The 20,841-nt window shown below is 39.1% G+C and overlaps 1 protein-coding gene across 11 annotated transcripts in view; it reads right to left on the bottom strand.

Annotated features, from left to right (window-relative positions):
• CDKAL1 (CDK5 regulatory subunit associated protein 1 like 1) overlaps window positions 1–20,841 on the bottom strand; it is a 790,924-nt gene that overhangs the window by 436,684 nt on the left and 333,399 nt on the right. For all 11 annotated transcript variants that reach the window (XM_045056993.1, XM_023253542.2, XM_006931361.4 and 8 more), the window contains 1 exon segment: window positions 15,599–15,702. In XM_045056993.1, the coding sequence (XP_044912928.1) occupies window positions 15,599–15,702 (104 nt within the window).

Consider the following 20,841-nt stretch of genomic DNA (forward strand, 5'->3'; position numbering starts at 1 on the left):
TCGTATACAATATGCAGCGACCCAAGTTGTTCAAAGAAAACCTTTCAAAGATAATACCTTTTCGTTCCAGTTTTCTTCCACATTTCCTATGTAAAGCATTCATTTTATCTTAAATGTTCTCTAGTTTGCCATTATTTGCTAATATAATATAGTGTGGGTATACATTAATACTCACCAAAAAAAAAAAAAAAAGTCGTTTTAACTGCCCAATCCGCATTATCCTCTGTAAATTACCTCACATCTGTGAACAATCCATCTTTCTCCCTCATTACCAATCACGGGCACTGGCTGACTGTTTCTTCAAACTCCAGGATCCATAGCCGGACACTTGCAGGGTTCTGTGAGCATTCACTGCTCGCGCTTGGTGAGGCAAAACATGAAGTTTCCAGTCTGCACTTACAAGAATCGTAGGGCATGCGTGCACGCATGCAAACCACATTAATTAAACATTAATTGTGATGTAAAGATAAGCGAGATTCAGGAAGTCGCTATTTCAGAGGAGGTAAGATGGAGGGTAAAAGATGGAAACAAACCACTTTAAGTAAACCTTGTAGACACTATCGTGGATGTCTGAAGAAAAGGTTCTGTGATTGAAGAACAAATTACATGGTACATAATGCTGAGAGCCGGTGGCTGGAGAGGAGACTGAAGAGGATTGTGAGGGTCAGGAATACCCTGTCATCCTACAGGCCCTTTTTACTTGCTGTGTTCCAAGCACCTGCAACACCAGCATCACCTGGGAGCTTAAAATACGGTCTCAGGCCCCACCCGAGACCTTCAGACACAAAACCTGCAGGTTAACGAAATGCACAAGTGACTCGCATGCACTTCAAGATGGGAGAAGCACATGTAGGGTCCAGTGTCGCTTCTGAAAAGCAGCCCAAGCACAGGCATGTGATGCAGGCGGGTGTATGAACACACACACAGGGAATACAATCAGAAAGAAAAAACTAAAATGGCAAGACAGCTTTCTTAGGTATCGATTTATTTTCTCCTCCTCTTCCTCCTTCTTGCCCGCTTATTATATCATCAAGAACAAATGGTATTAGTGACCATTTATTAAGTATTCTCAAAGTATCAGACTTACCATTACAGTCTCTTGGTTAATATTCATGCTGATTATCTAATAAGTATGCTTTTCCCCTACTTATCAGATCAGAAAACTGAGTCTGAGAGAGAATAAACCAAACAGCTTCCTCAAGGCCACAGAACTAACAAACTACACAAACAGCAGTTAACCTATTCTGTTCTTAACCAAAATGCCACAGAATCTTGTGATTATCTGAATCATTGGTCTTATCGTCCAGTGATATAACGGCTAACATATTAGACGGTACATTATAAACTATGAGGCTGATTTTTAGTTCTCTCTATGCTTAACAGTTCCCAGCATAAACCAGTAATTGTTTAAACCATAATCCTATTATTACCACCATATTTAGCTTAATGAAAAGCAATCCTGGATATAGCTGGCTAATCTTAAAGGTGTTATAAATATAATAAAGGTATTATGAAATTTTTATATTAAAATACATTCTTAAAAATATCTACCACAACGTACTTATGCCTGTACAACACACTGCATTATAAAAGTTTGTGGCTTAAGGGGCACCTGGGTGGCTCAGTCGGTTAAGCGTCCAACTTCAGCTCAGGTCATGATCTCATGGCTCGTGAGTTTAAGCCCTGCGTCGGGCTCTGTGCTGAGCTCAGAGCCTGGAGCCTACTTTGGATTCTGTCTCTCTCTCTCTGCCCCTCCCCTTCTCACCTCTGTCTCTATCTCTCTCAAAAATAAACAGTAAAAAAAAAAAAGATTTTTTTAAGTTAGTGGCTTAAAATAATAATTTATTATTACAATTCTGCAATCTGGGCTAGGCTTAGCTTTTGATCAATGTAGTAGCTGAAACCTTCCACATGGCTCCTTCATTCGCATGCCTGAGTCTCAGCTGGGAAGCTAGAAGATGGCTATCCATCTCTCTGTCCATACGATACTGCCAGTTGAGTAGTCGGACCTCCTAACAAGGTGGCTCAGGGCTCCAAGCAACTTTCCACAAAAACAAGCCCCAGCGTACAGGACAAAGTCTACTTGCATTATGCTTTCCTGGTTCCATTGGCCAAAGCCAGTCAACGGTGGCAAGCTGACAGCCAACGTGGGAAGGGGTCTATCTACACGAAGTATGAATATTAAAGGTGTGATTCAGTGGGGGGCCCCCCGAGTAACAATCTACTAGAACGTTTCAATAGTTTATCCACACGGTATTAGGGAGAAGAAAATACAAACTGTTAAACACTTCAAATAGGTTTTGTGACAAAAGTGGGCTCTGTCCACTGTACATGCAATCTTTAAACCCCGAGTCAAGTCCAACAACACACTGCAAGTGGCAAGTCATACGACCCTTTCTAATTAACTACTTTGGACTTTCTCCCATTTACACTCCATGTGCTTGGGTTTGTTTTTCTCTCTGCTTTTCTGGTTTCATACTCTGGCTTTGATCTCCAACTCCCATCTTTTTGTTTTGATGACTTTACGGGCAACCCTTCTGAGTTTGAACATTGTGTTCCACATTTCTGGGCTGTGATAGTTCTGCATATCTGGTACACATGTGCCCGCACACACAAATCCTTTATCAGACACGATTCATGAAATACTGCTACTGTCTCTACTCCTACCGTTGAATCCTGTCACTTCACACCCGCCTGGGAGGGTATTTAGAAAAAGCAAATGTGTTTTTCCTAATAAGATGACAACACACCCATATGTACAGTTTATGCCGTTTATACTTTGCTCTAAAAAGAAAATAGCAGGGGTGCCTGGGTGGCTCAGTCGATTAAGCATCCGACTCTTGATTGCAGCTCAGGACATGATCTCATGGTTCGTGAGTTTGAGCTAGGCATCGGGCTACAAGCTGACAGTGCAGAGTCTGCTTGGGATTCTCTCTCCCCCTCTCTTCCTCTCTCTCTCTCTCTCTCTCTCTCTCTCTCTCTCTGGCCCTCCTCCACTCACATGCTCATGCTCTCTCTCTCTCTCTCAAAAATAAATAAAAAAAAATTTTAAAGGAAGAAATAGCACGCCTCACTAAGAAAAATGTTTTTAAATAGTTCTAAATAGAATTCTATTAACGTATAATTTTTATTCATGCATCCATTCAACAAGTATTTACTATGTGCCTACGATAGGTCATACGTTATGCCAAACTCTGAGTCCAGGGATGAACAGAACAGGCAACCTCACTACTTTCTCAGAACAAACTATAAGTAAAGAAATGTATAAACAATTGGGTATGAAGTGCAAAAGTTAAGTGCTTTGGAGGAAACGTGCGATATGACGGAGATGAAGAAGTAAGAGATTCCCTTAAACAGGGCTGTCAAAGAAGGACCCCGTGAAGAGGTCACACTGAAGCTGATACTTTAACATGAAAGAGACAGCCGGGCAAGATCACAGGTAAACCCTTTCAAAGAGGAAGAGTGAGCGCTGTGTTAAGGAACTAAGGAAGAAGAGTTGGGTGGCAGCACATTAGAGAGACAGCAGGATAAGAGGAGTGTGGAGTGGAGAATGCAGCCAGATCACATGGGGCCTCCTGGGCTTTGATCCCAAATTCAATCGGATTTCCTCCCAAATGCAAACTACCCTCCGCGGACCCAAGTCTCTCCTCTTTGAAGAAGCTACCACTTAGTCTTCTGGCCGGCAACCTTCCTTTCCCTAAACTTCTCCTACTCACGTGTCTTTTCTCCCCCCATATTCTCTGAATTGTCTTTCAAAGATGTTCTTAATGCTGTTCCACGGAACAGAAGAAGCCGAGTACAGTGGTTAAGAGAACTGCAGGAGTGAGCGGGAGCTTTAGGAGGTCCCCTGTCCTCCTTGTGCTCATCTGAAAGTGAAGGGTGAAAGATCACTGCAGAGGTTTCCTCCCTAGCCTGTTCTTCTTTGATTTGTTCAGAGAATTGCAGTTTCAACCACAGAGCTGGGCAGGAAACAGAATAGGTTAAGCCACACAGCTTTCAGATTTCTCCTGAAGAAGTCTTCATTACACATAGTTTATTATTTGTGGAAAGTAAATCTTCAGGATATCAGGCTGTTCTATGATCAAACAGAACCCACCAATTCCAAAGTTAGGTACAAATAAGTTTCAGTTTAACAACTGTTCCAAATAGTCACATTTCTGTTTCCCGTATCTTAGGCAGGAAATAAAAAGTGACTCTATTTCAAATACGTGTGATTTAATTTTCTACACTGAAAAACTCTGATAATTTAAAATATGCAATTCCTTAAAAATGAAGTTGAGGTCTAGGTTTTGTTTTTGGAGTCTAAAGGGGTATGTACTTACAGAAAATATTAAGAGCAGAAAAAAATTTAATACATTCTTTGTCTCTCCAATGAAAGTAACATATTGGTTTCATTTCTCCTTTTTCTGTACTCAATTATTTTTGCTTGCTTATTAAAAATAGTTGTGATTGTAAAGGACATCTACAGCATGTTTTTTTAACATGATTATGAAACAACACTTTCCAGGTTACTGTCAACTTTGTAAACACTAACACTCACATCTGTGTAATACTCCATCATGCAAGTATATAAAAATTAAGCGCTTTCCAAACTAGAGAAATTGCAACTACCATACAGATTTAGCATTTCTTAAATTTATTCTTCTCAGATAAAGAAAAAGAAAGGCACATCTTATCTCAAGGAAATAAAGATAATTTACAAACTACACAAATGCACATATTCTTTGTGTACCTGTAAAAACAAATTAGCTAATTACTTCAGTCATGTTGATACACAGTAGATACACATATATTTGTTTTCTAAAATGAGAGTTAAATGCCCTTTTGTTCTTCTAATTATGACAGTGTGATAATCTGCTTTGAAAGGCTCAACTCAAACTACACCCAAAAAGCAATATTTGAAGAATGAAAAATCAACACAAACTTATACATCAAACAGAACTAGACCACAAACAAAATCTAGGTGGTGAATCCCAAACCCATGAAGCTTTTAAAATAAAGATTCCCCAGCTTTAGCCTAGCTCACAGAATCTGAATCTTTTGAAGTGGCACCTAGGAATCTGCATTTTTAAGCTCCACACAATAATCTGATGAAAGGCCAGGCGAGGGAAGAATGGAACGGCTCCACACCCGGCATCAATTACGTGGGAAAAACAGCGCAGATTTTTATTTATCTCCTCACGTAAATGTAGGTTTCTTCTCCACTTCCATTGAGTATGTTGATTCAATGACTCGGCATAGTTATTTAATCAAGAAAGTTTTCTAGATAGAAGTTTCTAGAAGTGGTCCTTACCACATGCGTCTGAGTCATCTTGAAGGATTCATTTGAAAATGCAAATCCCTAGGCCAAGGGCAGACCTACTGAATTGGGAATCTGGCCACCTGTCTGAATTTAAATGTATACCCCAGAGGTCCAGGGTTATCCGCAGAGACAGTAAAGCTGGAGATCCGCTTCTGTACACGATTACTATCATACCAGCATTCACCCTCCTAACTAAAACTGAACAAATCAGAAAGCTCTATGTAGAGTGTATGGTCATCTTATTCATTCACCTTTCCCTTATTCACTCAATTCATTCTTCCACCAGATCGTGCCCATTCTTCCCCAATTAGATTTTCACGGGTTAAGCCCCATTACCCCCAGGTTCTCATCCTTCTTTTGTTGACAGAACCAGAAAAGATGAACTAAGGGGCTTATTTTTTAAAGACGGCGATCTAAATCAAACTTTTCTTTCTTACATTACAAATACCAAGAGATGTGCTGGCACTCCCCAAGAGAAATAAATATTACTGAGAGCAACAAATAAAAAGAAGTTCAGAAATTTATAACCTCTGCAGAACAGCCAAGGTCCCACTAACAAATATTTTTTTTTTCATGCAGAAAATTATGCTTGCCATACCTGACGTTGTGCAAGTATGTTTACTGCAATTTAATATCCACACAAGCAGGAGAAGAAATTTAATAATTTTTCAGCTGGAATGAATTGACAGCCAGTGTCAGAAAACTGCAGACTCCGGAGAATCAATAAAAGCTACTGGCATCACAAAGTAGTACTTTTGCCCAGAAAACATCTCACAAAGGTCAGGTTTACAAACCACCAGGTAGCAGTATCACTTTTCACATCTTTCCAAGGCTATTAAAATTCCATTAAACAACCTTCCAAAACTAACTTGCAGCCTTTAAAGTTCACCAAAACGATCCCAGACACAGATCAGCCTCAGTTCAAATGGGGAAAGCAAACCTTTGGTTAACTTTTGTCCCCCGTCACCAAACATCTTTTGCAGAATTCTGTTTAGTAAAAGAATAATAATAATAATAATAATAATAATAATAATAATAATAAACCCTCAATGCAAATATATAGTTATTTATAACGAAAATGTGCGCCTAAGTGGAAATACTCAGTGAAATGGTAGGTACCCGTTAACTATCAGGAAATAATTTCCAAAAGTAAATTATTTCTCTGTTGCAAATACTGGAAATTCACCCCCACTAAATAGCTGGTGTTACAAAACTAAGCCTGGGTTGTAAGGACACAGTACTCAACTGTGCCTGAAGAGCTGCTGAAACTAAGCAGGATCTCCTGCTCACTGTAAAATTTAGTTTTTCCAGGCTACGTTTTCATTGTTGGTTCCAAGTCACATACGGAATTTCATCAGGCGTCTTCGATTCAAGGATCAGACATTCATTATGCATTTACTGAGCACCTACTAAACCACTATGCGCTGCCACACGCGCCCGACCCCGTGCTCCCTGGGCTCAGTCTTCCGGCCTCAACCTCAGATGGAAGGAGAGGGGAAAGGTGTTAACGACGAGAAGGAGTCTGTCTCTGAGCAGAGGCGCAGGGCAAGAGTCCTCATCAGGTGCTTTAGTTTTCCTCCAAACGACATCGACTTCATCAGCTGCCTATTTGACCTCAACAACAGAAGGATGTGCACTCAAGCCAAACGGGGTACGGGCCACTACGGACCATGACCGAGAGCAAAGAACTCGGCTGCCCCACTCAGACCAAATCTCTGGCTGGAACAGCTACGTTTAACCTGCGAGATGGGCCGTGTGTTCCTCTAAATCCGTGGTCTCCACATTTTGAAAAGTCACTTTCTCCAATCGGAACATTTAGGAATGCGCGCCACCACAGGTGCAGATCATCAGCCACACTCATGCATTTTTGCACTGCTGGTCTATTCTGTACAATATGAAATGCAGGCAAAAGACAAAGCCAAAGGGTGAGAACATACAAGTCAACACCAATTTTCGTATCTTCTTCCGGCACTGCGATGCACCATCTTGCAGGACAACCGAGGGTACACAAACCCCTAAGCGGTTAGCCTCTCCTGTGGGATTCCTCTGTGGTGCACGGAGTCCCGAGCTTCAAGACTCACAAGTGGGACCAAGTCACCACAGAGTCACAGCTACTGGGGATGTATTGTCTTAGCCTCCCCAGAAAGCCTTTCAGAGCTTTCCAGGGCTCGGCTCTACGTTTTAACAAGGAATGTCAAAATATGCAACTTTAAGAAACCAGTATGCGAATCTGAGTGTTAAGGGGACACTGTGGAGATGTACTACACCTCTCAGTCGGCTCCACACAGACTCCCAGGGGAAAATCTCCAAATCCAAGGCCAAGCTGTCGTTCTTTTCCTTATGGACAATAAGATCTCAAGAAGTTCAGAGTCTCAACTGCATATGTGACCACGGCCTACCTTCAATGTTACGACTCCACATCGACACTGGACTTTTTTCTCAGGTTTTCCCAGGGTCTCGCTATTTTACATACATTTCTACACTTGTGTATTTGCAAGTTGTTTCGCAGAACACAATGGAGCAATAAAATAAAACTCACCGATAACAGTGGGGGACTGATTACACTCTAGATTTCCTGAGGAGGGATATAAAAAGGCATTCCTGGAAGCTCCCAGTTTCCTGTGCTTTGCACAGGATCGTACTTTGTACGATGCACCCTCAAGTATGAAAATTCAGCGAGTTATGAGCAAATGCCGTTCTGCTGAACAACCTCAAAGCGCATCCTTGTTTCCCAGCAAAATAAGCTGTTTGCTCAGTTATCAGCAAACCTTATCCAGGGGCCTCCTGGCAGAAGTCATCAAAGGCTGATGATAATAATGTATTGTTACGCCCATTTTTCTAAACCATGTGCCCACCAGCTAAAACATGAACTGTCTCTGACAAATGCTGGTAAATACCTGTTGGATGAATGGAAAAACAACAGCTATATAGTTCTAACAGTGACTTCAGTCCAAGTGTCACTGCTCGTTTTCTCCCCTTCACGGACCTCTAGCATCACATGAACCTCAAGATTCAGAATGGCAAGTACATTCGATTTTGGATACTGACTGTATTCCAACGGCGGTGGCTGACAAGAGCCCTGTGCTGAGAAGGATTCTGAGGAGAAACGCCGGTTGGTCAGGGAAAGGGGCCCAGGGTCAGGGAAGGCGGGCAGGTAACGCAAGTGTGGTCGATCTGTGGACACAGCCCCAGACAGACGATGGGAGTTTTCAAAATCCAAAGGTGCTTATTTATGTCAAAAGGCTCGGTGATTTTTGTTATCTGAAGACCTGCTCCCTGGTCTGCGTACTTTAATTTTCATCAGCCCAACCTGCCACCCTGTCCTTCTAAACTAGGAGGAGCGCGATGGGGCGCCTGGGTGGTTCAGTTGGTTAAGCGCCCGACTTCGGCTCAGGTCATGATCTCACAGCTTGTGAGTTGGAGCCCCGCGTCAGGCTCTGTGCTGACAGCTCAGAGCCTGGAGCCTCTTCAGATTCTGTGTCTTTCCCTCTCTCTCTCTGTCCCTCCCCTGCTCACACTCTGTCTCTCTCTGTCTCTCAAAAATAAATAAACATTAAAAAAAAATTTTTTTTAAATATAAACTAGGAGGAGCCCCTACAAGACAAGAACCTTGCCTTTTTTTTTTTTTCTTTCCATCTTTTTAGTCTCTAATACAGCACAGTGTATACTCAGTAAATGCCAGCTGACCCTTTTGTGATACCCTGGGGATAACAAAACCCAATGTACCCTTTAAACTTAAATAAGCACCTTACGATTTTGACACCACTCCAGGATGTCAGCAAATGCACAACGCTTGGGCCGTCCTTCCAACCTCCCAAATTCAGCTCATTCCTTACTAACTGGCCAGGGTTTCCTCTTCAAGATCCCTCTCAACAGAGGTGGAAAGGGTCGGTTCATTTTACCGTTTCCACCAAACATTGCCTAAACTCATGGTTCTCAATCCTAGTTCTCAGCTCCGGGTATACATTAGAGGGACCTGTACCTTAGAAAATGCAGGGCCACCCGTCCACAGGAAGTGTGGTGCACTTGCCAGCAAGGGGACACAGACAGAAGTTTGGTTTTGGTTTTATAACTGCCGAGTGACTAAAACGAGCGGCCAGGCGGAGAACACTGATTGACCTGAGAGCAACCTCTGGCCCTAAAGACCACATCCTCCTCTCATAGGGATTTATGGCAAATATTAGCATATTGGAAACGACAGGAAGTTGTGCCATAGAGAGCTGTTCTCTCATTTGTTTAAGTTAGCTTTCCCCAAAGCTGACCAATGAATCCTCTCATCCATAATTCCAATCACAAATACAGCTTTAATGGAACACAGCCACACCCATTCATTTATGTATTGTCTGTGGTTGCTTTCATGCTACAAGGGCGGAAATGAACTTGCAACAGAGACCTTAGGGTTCACAAAGCCTAAAGAACTTACCACCCGGCCCTTTTAGGAAAACATCTGCCACACCTGGATTGGCATATTGAGGAACACAGGCATCTCCCATTGTTCTCAAGTTTACATTTAGGCCACTTTGCTTGTATGAAAGACTCATGTTGCTACCTGTTTTCCGCTAACTCAAAGGAATCCAAAGAGGGTTTTTGTTTTTATGAAAAAAGGCGAAAAGTGAAAACAGCATCAGCATGTTTCGCGGCACGCCGCTGAAGGAGGAGGCAGAGCGCAGCCTGGGCAGCGAGGGTGGCCCCTCGGAGCTCCTCCCCTGGGGACCACGCTCAGCACCTCAGCACCACGCGGCCACAGCTCTGAACCGTGTCTGGGAGCCTCTGTGCTTTAGCCCCATTTATTTTGTGGACCTACTGGCAAGATGTGTCCTAAGGTATCAAAAAAACCTAAGAGAGGTTATCTTTGGGGTCTGGGAAATACTCAAAGTTTTTTCCATACAAATGAATGGTAACTGCTCCTTTGCTCTACGCCCCTTGGGCTTTCAAAATATTGCACAGGGATGCTCTACTTTCGGAAAGCGGGGAAAACCTGTACACCAGACTATTCAGCTGGATTCTAAATGTTCTGAGGAAAGACTCTGAGGTTAGGGCTCATTAAACAGGGCCTCACCTCTGCTTCAACCATGATACCTTGGCTCTTACTTTTCAAATTTCATTTGAAGAAAGGATTCCCTTTATTGCTAAAAAAAGGTTTGAACCCCGCTGACTTAGAAACTCAGAGATCTGAAGAGGCAGAGGCCAGGTAAATTATGCTCTGCTTTGCCATGGACAGCCTTAACTAGCTTTCTTCAAAATCAAAGTGATTAACCTCGCTTATTTAGATCAGCTATCGGACAAATACCTGTTTAGGCATCGGGTCCCCTTACCAAGTTACATGTATTATGTACGTGGCATGTAGGTGTCTCGTTAAAATTTCTTTGAAAAGTTACCATTTAATATTATACTTTGGGTTTCTTAAAGAAGCAACAGGAGAAAACACCATGGAGAGGCTATACCTGGCATTTCTATATATTACCAGCTAAAGGATTTTTATTACATTACTCAATGTCTTTTAGGAAAGGAACATAATTCTTAGTGTCTACAGCCTCAAACATGTATATGTTTCATTATAAACTATATACTTCCTTTTTCACACTCATGTCAAAGTACATAAATCATATTTCCTTATTCTTCTGGAGAGCCAGGATTCACCAGTTGGTAGAATTACCTTCCCTTTGTGTAAATACAACACATTTTATACAGCTTTTATTTTCAGGGTCCGTTGCATGCTCCATCATTTAATGTAAGCTGCCTAAAATCCTCCAAATGGATAACATTCAAATTAACATTATTAATCCTATGGAAGAAAGAAATTTCTCTCTTTGAACATGGCACAAATGAAAAGATAAAGGAATAAAAGAGACGCTCATAACTGCCACATAAATTAACAGGATGCAATTACTGATCTCTTTTTTGATCTCTGATCAAAATCAATATATAGTAGTCACTGCTAAAGGTGATGAGATAAATGTGGCTTGATATACGCTGTAACTCAACAATCTAAGTTCATCCTTCCGAAAATCAAATATTGCTCATATCCTTTCCTATACAAAAGGTCAGGAAGTAATGTCTTCCAGTTGCATTTCATAATTAATCCTACACGCAGCAGACAGTATCTCTGCAAGTCTCAAATAAAACAGAATTCACTTTTTAAAAATTTCAACAGGAATATTAAAATCACTGAGCACCAAGAAATTTTCTCCCTGCTTTGAATATTTCATCTCAATTTATTTACCTTTCCATAACGGGTTTAGGCCACTTTCTTGCGAGGGTTTTTTAAATTTATGAGGAAGAAAAAAACAGTACCGACACACAAATGAGATCTAGAAAAGCACGCGATAGCTATAAAAATAGCTCATCCATCATCTCCACATTTTGATTCCAGAGACGGCAGTGAAAGGTGTTGTTTCCACACCACTCACCCGGCACACTTAAAAAGGTTTGCGCCATCACTTACACAACTGAAACTGATTGATTACCTGCTAGAGAAAAATCAATACGAATATCCTAGAAAACACTAGCTTGTAAATTCATTCTGGCCACAACAAAGTCCTGGTCATAGCTTGACATGTTCTTCTAGATATCTAAAATGCAACCACGTCAAACCCCAGTCCCCCCAGACTGTGATGCCTAGGAATTTTTAAAACCTAAATCTCAGCACAGATGAGGAGGTGAGGGGGAAGGTGTCCCAAGTCTGTTAGAACAATGAGATTAAGAAGCTGCCGTTGCCTGATAAATCTTCTTTTCAGAAATGGCCACAAAAATGATAAACGTGTTGCGAAGGTGAAAATATCAAGGGGACCAGGATGAGAGAAAAAGAAAAACAAACAAAACAAAAACGAACAAAAGAAAGCCACACAAAGCTAGGAAACCAACTAAATATAAACTAAATAATATATATGTATTTTTTGGGGGGGTAAAAGGTAAAGTTTCTATTTTAAAATATAAGTAATTCTGATTTTAATGCTACCCATTCAAAATTCAACGAGCTCTCTTTCTCGTTTTTTGGCAGCCGAAATGTATAGTCAGTATAATTTTAGCTCTTTGGGAAACCACTGTACATTCAGAATGATTTCATGATTATTTCAGAACCTCTTCTGAATGCTCCCTTGCCGTTGGGTCAACCCTTAGTCTCTTCATTCATTAGACTACTAAGAAATAAACTTTTAAGGAATAAATTTTTATGAATATAAAATATTTCATAAAAATGCTATTCAGAAAGAAATTGTGCTGTGCTGATTCTATCATCTGACAGGCAACCTGGGTTCTATCCCCATTCTACAATTTGTTCAGAGTTTTTATAAATCACTCTGTATTTTTCATACACAGTCAGTCGTCAAAAAATTTAAGAGAAAGAAAGGACATGCACTTTTCCTTTAACTTCCACTGACTTTCCTCGTACTAAAATTTATTAACAGCATACTTAAGAGTTTTCATCTTAAAGTAGCTTTTCAAAGAACTGTACTGTTTATTATTAATTACAGGACCACTGAATAATGGTGTAGTGAAGAATTTCAGGGGTTCTAGCTCAAAAAATATTCCTAACACCTGGATTACTAAAGAAGTAAATATGCAAGAGTCCCAGAGATAAGAGGTTTTTCTTCTATTATATTTACCTTCATAATCATGCTTTACAATTCTAAAGCTCAAACACAGAGATTCTGTCAGATCAGTAAAATCCCAACGTCTTCTGCAGAAAGAAAGATAATGAACTAACTCAGTGTGTTTAAAATGTAAGTTAGCAATGGGGCGCCTGGGTGGCGCAGTCGGTTAAGCGTCCGACTTCGGCCAGGTCACGATCTCGCGGTCCGCGAGTTCGAGCCCCGCGTCGGGCTCTGGGCTGATGGCTCAGAGCCTGGAGCCAGCTTCCGATTCTGTGTCTCCCTCTCTCTCTACCCCTCCCTCGTTCAGGCTCTGTCTCTCTCTGTCCCCCCAAAAAATAAAATAAAATAAAATGTAAGTTAGCAACGGACAGTTCCTGGAGCGGAAAAAGATTGTAAGGCCATCCTCAGCATGAATCTGCTTTTCCCAAATTAAGAGAACGAGGGGTAACTGTCACACTAAGTAGTTTCTATTTATAGAGACGTTTTTCATAAAACATATTTTAACAGCAAAAGAAAACCTGTCATTTGACTCTAGCCATTAATGTCTGTTATAGATGTTCCAATGTTCTCACTCAAAATTAGACTTCTTGGATTCACTTTAAATTCCTTCAGTTTAAGTAACATGTCTGCTTCATAAAAAGAACACGGGCAATTACTTCGTAGAAGCTATATGGAATTCTAACTACCAGCAGCGCTAAGTGTCACAGTAATGAGAAAACCGTGGCTTGGAGGGGCCAAGTACCTTCCTCAGACCATAGCAGCTGGTAAGCAGCAGAACACTGTTTCCAGTTCCAACTCTCCTATGGCAAAGCACATCAAATAGCTAATGACTCAAAGTTTTCCTAACCACACTGGCTTGCCTAGGAAGTTATGATCTCAATATTCTAGTAAGAGTACCATACGTCAACCAAATGAGTTCACCAGTCCAGAAAGTAGCATTCCGTTTCGACTCTACTATACAGGTAGAAGACAATAGAAAAAGGTTACATTGCCAACATTCCACGGTCAGGAACCAAAAGGCACATACGCAGACACACACACATACTCATGTGGATGAAAGCAATACTAAGTAAATCTCTTCTAATACTTGGTCTATAAATAAACACTAAGTCACTGCTGACCTCTGATATATACTTTGAAACATTCACCATAACTGGCCAACCCACTTGGATGTGACGATGGTCAGTGATGATTCAAGTCTGCAGCAGTCACACAACCGTATTTGTATTGCTCAGGGGGCATTTCTAAAGATGTGTCAGAGAGCTGAGCTGGGTATCTTTAGCAAAATTCTATAGTTTATAAAAACTAGGATTATTCCTTTCTGGTTTTTACCTCAAGTCAAATGTAACACATAAATGTGTCCATGCTGAGTCACGAAGCAATCACGTCAAAATGTCAGTATAGGTTATAGGTGGGGGATAGATACAAGGGAGCCAAGGGAATACATTCACTTTCTAGATGGTGACTGAACAGTTTCACGTTTGTAAAATAAATTGTCAGAGTAAAATGAGAAGATTCTTTCCAGTTATATTTAGTTGCAGTTAGAAATGCATAATGTTGGAAAAGTCCTTTGAAAGAACTAAATCATACTCCTACCAATTTGCAGTGTTTGGTGGACAAACCATAGAGTTTTAATATCCCCATTATCTGACAGATATGGGGAAAAATAAACACCAACTCAGAATACCAGCAAAGGCATCATTTTTCAAGTAGATTAAGTTCCTGTGCAAATTTATGCCCTTTCTGAAAAAGCCTTAACATAGTCGTGTTGTACAGAAGACAATCACTCAGACTCTTCTTCAGATAAGATAATTACCTGGCTCTGAAAGAGAATATTGGTAAGAGTCGATGTGTTGCCTTTTATTTCTTGTTCAATACAAGTTGAATGTGAATGAAGGAAAAAAAAATTGTTAGATGTTAATCAGTCAAGGGTACTTTTCTATTACAAAGAGCATTCCAAATTCATGTTGACAAAAGCTTTACATAGATTAAATAAAAAAACGCTCACTTTATTTAAAGTACTACTTAAATAAAGAACTCATACTATGACTTTGAGGGTGTACTAAAAGCAGCATTTGACTTACGTGTTAAAAGGGAAAGTACATCGCCAATAACTATTAACCCACAAGATTATGAGACAATAGATTATATCACGCTGGGCGTAAAAAAACACCAATGTTATACACACATACTATAAACAAAGACAAAAGAGGGAGTTTATGGTTTAATAAGCAGTTATGTATCAACACAGCCGTGACTCATGTTAAAGATAAGTCTTATTATATGCTGAGAGATACCTAAACAATCACATTTTCCCGCAACTGATGATTCAGAAGTAGCTGGCCACCCACACAAGGAATTATTCTCATTAGGACTCTCTACCAGTGCCACTCTGCACTGGCCCAACAGTCCTGCAGATAAAGAGGGCTAACTTTATTAGTTGATAGTAGAATCTACCTTTTCCAACACTCCTGGAAACACTTACTCACTCTATTTTCTAAATGGTCCAAAAATTACCAAAGAAAGAGGCAGAAATCTTGAAAAGTATTTCACCTCAGTCCACAAAAGTCTTAACACACTTCAGATGGTCAATCATTTTTTTTTTTTGTCTTTTCTATGAAGTGAAAATGGGTGATAAAGTTCAAGATACATCATACGGAGACAGAAGAGTGGTCAAAGAGCACATAATTCTAGAAACTCTTACCTTGAAAAGACTGTTTGGCTCTATCGACTAGTTCATCAATTGGATAACTCGCCAAATTCCCTCTGGCATGTTTAGTTTTGCAGTAGGTACAAGCATTGAGACACCTGTTCAAATGATAGCAATAAATGAAGCTCCAATTTTTAAAGTCAGTACATACTTAGCATGGGAAAAAAACACCCAAAACACACACCAAAATGGTAGCTTAGTGACATGTGCCACTTTATATGAGAAATATTTAAAAAGCCAATATCCACCATACTTCATACTTATTTTATTTCCACCAGGCAAAGAAATTTCAATTTGCAATTCTTTTAAGTTTCAACTACTCAAAAATGTTTGTACAAATCACATAGTATTATCTTCAAATGAACATATCCATGAGGAACAAAGTTTATAAACACTTACAATGATTAATGAAAAGAAATTCAAGATTTTTTTAAACCACTGACATTGCTTGGCCATCATAAAAATAAAAATGTAGTATTGCTTATGTATACTGTATTATTTATAAATGATAATGCATATTCATGTAACTAATGATATAAGAATAAAGAGGCAACATAGCATTCTCACAAAAAAATACACCATAGCCTTAGAAATTTTAAGACAGTATTTTTCACTCCTGAAGTCAGAAAAAAATGAATATTGAAACAAGTCCAATGAATACTCCCTAAGATTATATTAGAGAAAGTAAACAAGGAGAAGAACATATTAGTTTTGAAAAAAAAAATCCCAATATTCTGTAGACATGATAGAGAATTATCTTTGAAAAACTAAAATGTTGGCTCTACTCTCATAATTTTTTAATGTAATTTAAATAAATTTTGTTATTATAAAAGAAACAGCGGGACACCTGGGTGGCTCAGTCAGTTAAGCATCCGACTTCAGCTCGGGTCATGATCTCACAGTCTGTGAGTTCAAGACCCGCATCGATGGAGCCTGGAGCCTGCTTCAGATTCTGTGTCTCCCTCTCTCTCTGCCCCTCCCCTGCTCATGCTCTGTCTCTGTCTCAAAAATAAATAAAAACATTTAAAAAATTAAAAAAAAAATAAAAGAAACAGCTACAACATAATAAAACAGTCCTACACCAAAAAGGCTTAACACCACCAAACAAAACCAAACGAAAAAAAAAAATCTTCATTGATTCAACTGTTACAATGAGTAGCATGGTTTAAAACACCATCATCACATAAATGCTTTAAAATTTCAAAATGAGGAAAACTGAACTTTTAATAATTGAACCTGACCAATGTGTAATTTTGTTAATATTTGACTATAAATATATATGAATCACTGTACTCAGCGGCCAAATATGTAATGCTTAATTTTTGGTAATTTTTGCATGGCATTTTTTTTTTATTGTTTTCTTATTTTTGAGAGAGAGTATGTGGGGAGTGGGGAGGGCAGAGAGAGAGAGAGGGAGACAAGGGATCTGAAGCAGGCTGTGAGCTGACAGCACAGAGCCTAATACGGGGCTCAAACTCAGGAACCATGAGATTATGACCTGAACCAAAGTCAGATGCCCAACCGACTGAGCCACCCACGTGCCCCTGCATGGCACTCTTAAGTAACACATACACTTGAAATGATTTTTACTGTTTATCCAATTATATAATCTTAAAAAACTAACCCTCTTTTCTTCTTAAGCCATTTTTTTGTTTTGTTTTGTTTTTAAATAAAACACAGATCATGGCCTCTTTCTTATTAGCACAAATTCTAGTCTCCCAATTGCTATCGGTCTTCTCTTTTCAATTCCCATCTGTTTCATGAGAAGGGAAAAGAGAAAATTATTGTTGGCCTCTCCCTAGGAAAGTAACTCACTTTTAAAAAAAAAATTTTTTTTTTTAATGTTTATTTACTTTTGAGAGAGAGAGACAGGGACAGAGACAGAGTGTGAGCCAGGGAGGGACAGAGAGAGAGGGAGACACAGAATCAGAAGCAGGTTCCCAAGCTCTGAACTGTCAGGACAGAGTCCAATGCCAGGCACGAAATTGTGAACCGCCAGATCATGACTTGGGCTGAAGTCGGACGCTTAACTGACTGAGCCACCCAGGCGCCCCAAGACTAACTCACTTTTGTTTAGCCTTGATTAAACATCAGATAGTTTTCTAGATGTTTTATACACATTATCTCATTCATCATTCTAGAGTTGAATGTTACTATCTCCATCTTACAGATGAAGAATCTACTTCAAAACTGTCTGACAATACAGTTGATACCACAGAAATACAAGTCTTAAGATACTATGAACAACTACAGGCCAAAAATTGGCCAATCTTAGAAGAAACACACAAATTCCCAGAAATATACAACCCACAAAGGTTAAATCATGAGGAAACAGAAAATCTGAATAGATCAATAATAAGTAAAGAGATCATATCATATCCTACCATCAAAAGGCACGGGAGCACATGGTTTCACTGTTGCATTTTATCAAATACCTAAAAAAAATGAATACCAATTCTTTTCAAACTCTTCTAAAAAGCAGAAGAGGAGCGAACACTCTCAAACTCATTTTACAAAGTTGGTATTATCCTGATATCAAAGCCAGATAAGGACACTTCAAGAAAACTATAGGTCAATATCCCTCATGAATACAGGATGCAAAAAATCTCAACAGAATACTAGCAAACTAAATTCAATATACTACAAGTATCATACACCATCATCAAGTAGAATTCATCCCGTGGAAACAATGATGATTCAACAGACACAGATGAATAAATGTGATACAACACATTAATAGAATTAAGGATAAAAATTATATGTTTATCTCAATAGATGCAGAAAAACTATCTGACAAAAGTCAACATCCATTCATAATAAGAACTCTCAACAAACTGGGTGTAGAATACTGTACCACAACACAATAAAGACCATATGTGAAAAGTCCACAGCTAACATCATACTCAATGGTGAAAGTTCAAAGTTTTTTCTCTAAGGTCAAAAACAAGACAAAGCTATCCACTCTAAATAGGAATGGTACTCCCATCAACACAGTGATTTAAGTCCTACCAGAGTAATTAGGCAAGAAAAAGAAATAAAAGGCATCTTAATTGGAGAGGAAGAGTACAATTACATTTGTAGATGACATGATCTTATACACATAAAAAAAATCCCAAAAACTCCACCAAGAAAAGTATTAGATCTAATCAATGAATTCAGTAAAGTTAGAGAATACCAAATCAACATACAAAAAAGGCTAGCATTTCTATACACTAGCAAAAATTTATCTGAAAAAGAAATAAAGAAAATATCATTTATGACAACACCAAAAACAATAAAATACTTAGAAATAAATTTAACCAAAGAGGTAAAAAAAACCCTATACGCTGCAAACAATAAGATACTGATGGAAAAAACTGAAGAAGATACAAATAATTGGAAACATATCCTATGCCGATGGATGGGAAGATTTAATATTGTTAAAATGTCCATACTACGCAAAAGCATCTATAGATGCCACATAATCCCTATCAAGATCCAATGGCATTTTTTAAGGAAAAAGAAAACAATCCTACAATTTGTGTGGAACTACAAAAGACTCTTAATAGCCAACACAATCCCAAGAAAGAAGAACATTGTTGGAAGCATCACATTTACTGATTTCACACAAGATTACAATGGCACAGTGATCAAAAGAGCCTGGTATTGGCATAAAAACAGGCAAACAGACTAATGGAAATGAATGAAGAGCCCAGAAGTAAGCCTATGCGTATACACTCAACTAGTACTTGACTCACTGAATACTCAACGGAGAAAAGGTTAGTCTATTCAATAAATGTTGCCAGGAAAACTGGATGCTCCCACGCAGAAGAATGAAACAAGACCACGGTCTTCTACCACTCACAAGGATTAATTTGAAATGGACTGAAGCCTTAAGTGTAAGACTGTAGAAAACCATAAAAGTTCTAGAAGAAAACACAGGAAGAAACTTCCTTGACATGGGTCTTGGCAATTACTTTTCAGATGTGATACTTACGCACAGCAACAAAATCAAAAACAAACAAGTGGGACTACATCAAACTAAAAAGCTTCTGCACAGCAAAAGAAATAATCAACAAAATGAAAAGGCAACCTACAAGATGGGAGAAAATATTTTCAAACCACATATCTAATTCCTAATAAGTCATTTAAATATTTGATTATCATTCCATAATAAGAGATCCATAATATCTGATGGGGGCTTTATACCCAACATATATAAGGAACTCAACAGTGGAAACAGATAATCCAATTCAAAATGGCCAAAGAAGATATTCAAATGGCCAATAGGTACCTCAAAAGGTGCTCAACAGCACTGATCGTTAAGAAAACGTAAATCAAAGCCACAATGAGATATCACCTCACACCTTTTGGAAAGGCTATTATCAAAAAGACAAGAAATAACAAGTGTTGGCAAGGATGTAAGACAAAAGAAAGGAAATATTTGGCCACTGTGGGTGGCCAGTGCTGGTCCAGCCACTATAAAAAAATAGTACGGAGGTTCCTCAAAAAGTTAAAAATACAACAACCACGTGATCCAACAATTGCACTTCTGAGTATATGCCCAAAAGAAAGGGAGTCACTATCTCAAAGAGGTATCTGCATGCTCATTTTCACTGCATTATTTACTAGAGCCAAGACATGGAAACAACTTAAGTTTCTCCGACAGATAACCCAATGAATAAAAAATATGGTGTGTGTGTGTGTGTGTGTGTGTGTGTGTGTGTGTGTGTGTGAGTGTGTGTATACACACACACACACACACACAATGGAACATTATTCGGCCATAAAAAAGAAGGAAATCTTGCCATTTGCAACAACATGGATGAACACTGACAGCATTATGCTACGTGAAGTAAGTCAGACAGAAACACAAATAGTGTATGACCTCACTTATAGGTGGAACCCAAAAACAAACTCCTAGCAATACAGAAGAGACTGTGGTTGCCAGAAATGGGGAGTGTGGGTGGGAAACGGGTGAAGGTAATGTGAAGGTATAAGCCTCTAGTTCTAAGATACTTAAGTTCCACAGGTGTAATGGTGATTATAATTGCCACTATTGTATCATATATCTGAAAATTTCTGAGAGCTAGATCTTAAAAGCTCTTATCACAAGAAAAAAGAATTATGTGAAGTGAAATAGGTTAACTAAAGGGACTGTAGTAAGCATTTCATATATATACATATATCAAATCATTACATTGCATAATTTGAGCTTAAATGTTATATGTCAACTATGTCTCAGTAAAACTGAGTGC

Source organism: Felis catus, chromosome B2 (assembly GCF_018350175.1).
Source record: "Felis catus isolate Fca126 chromosome B2, F.catus_Fca126_mat1.0, whole genome shotgun sequence".
NCBI lineage: Eukaryota > Metazoa > Chordata > Mammalia > Carnivora > Felidae > Felis > Felis catus.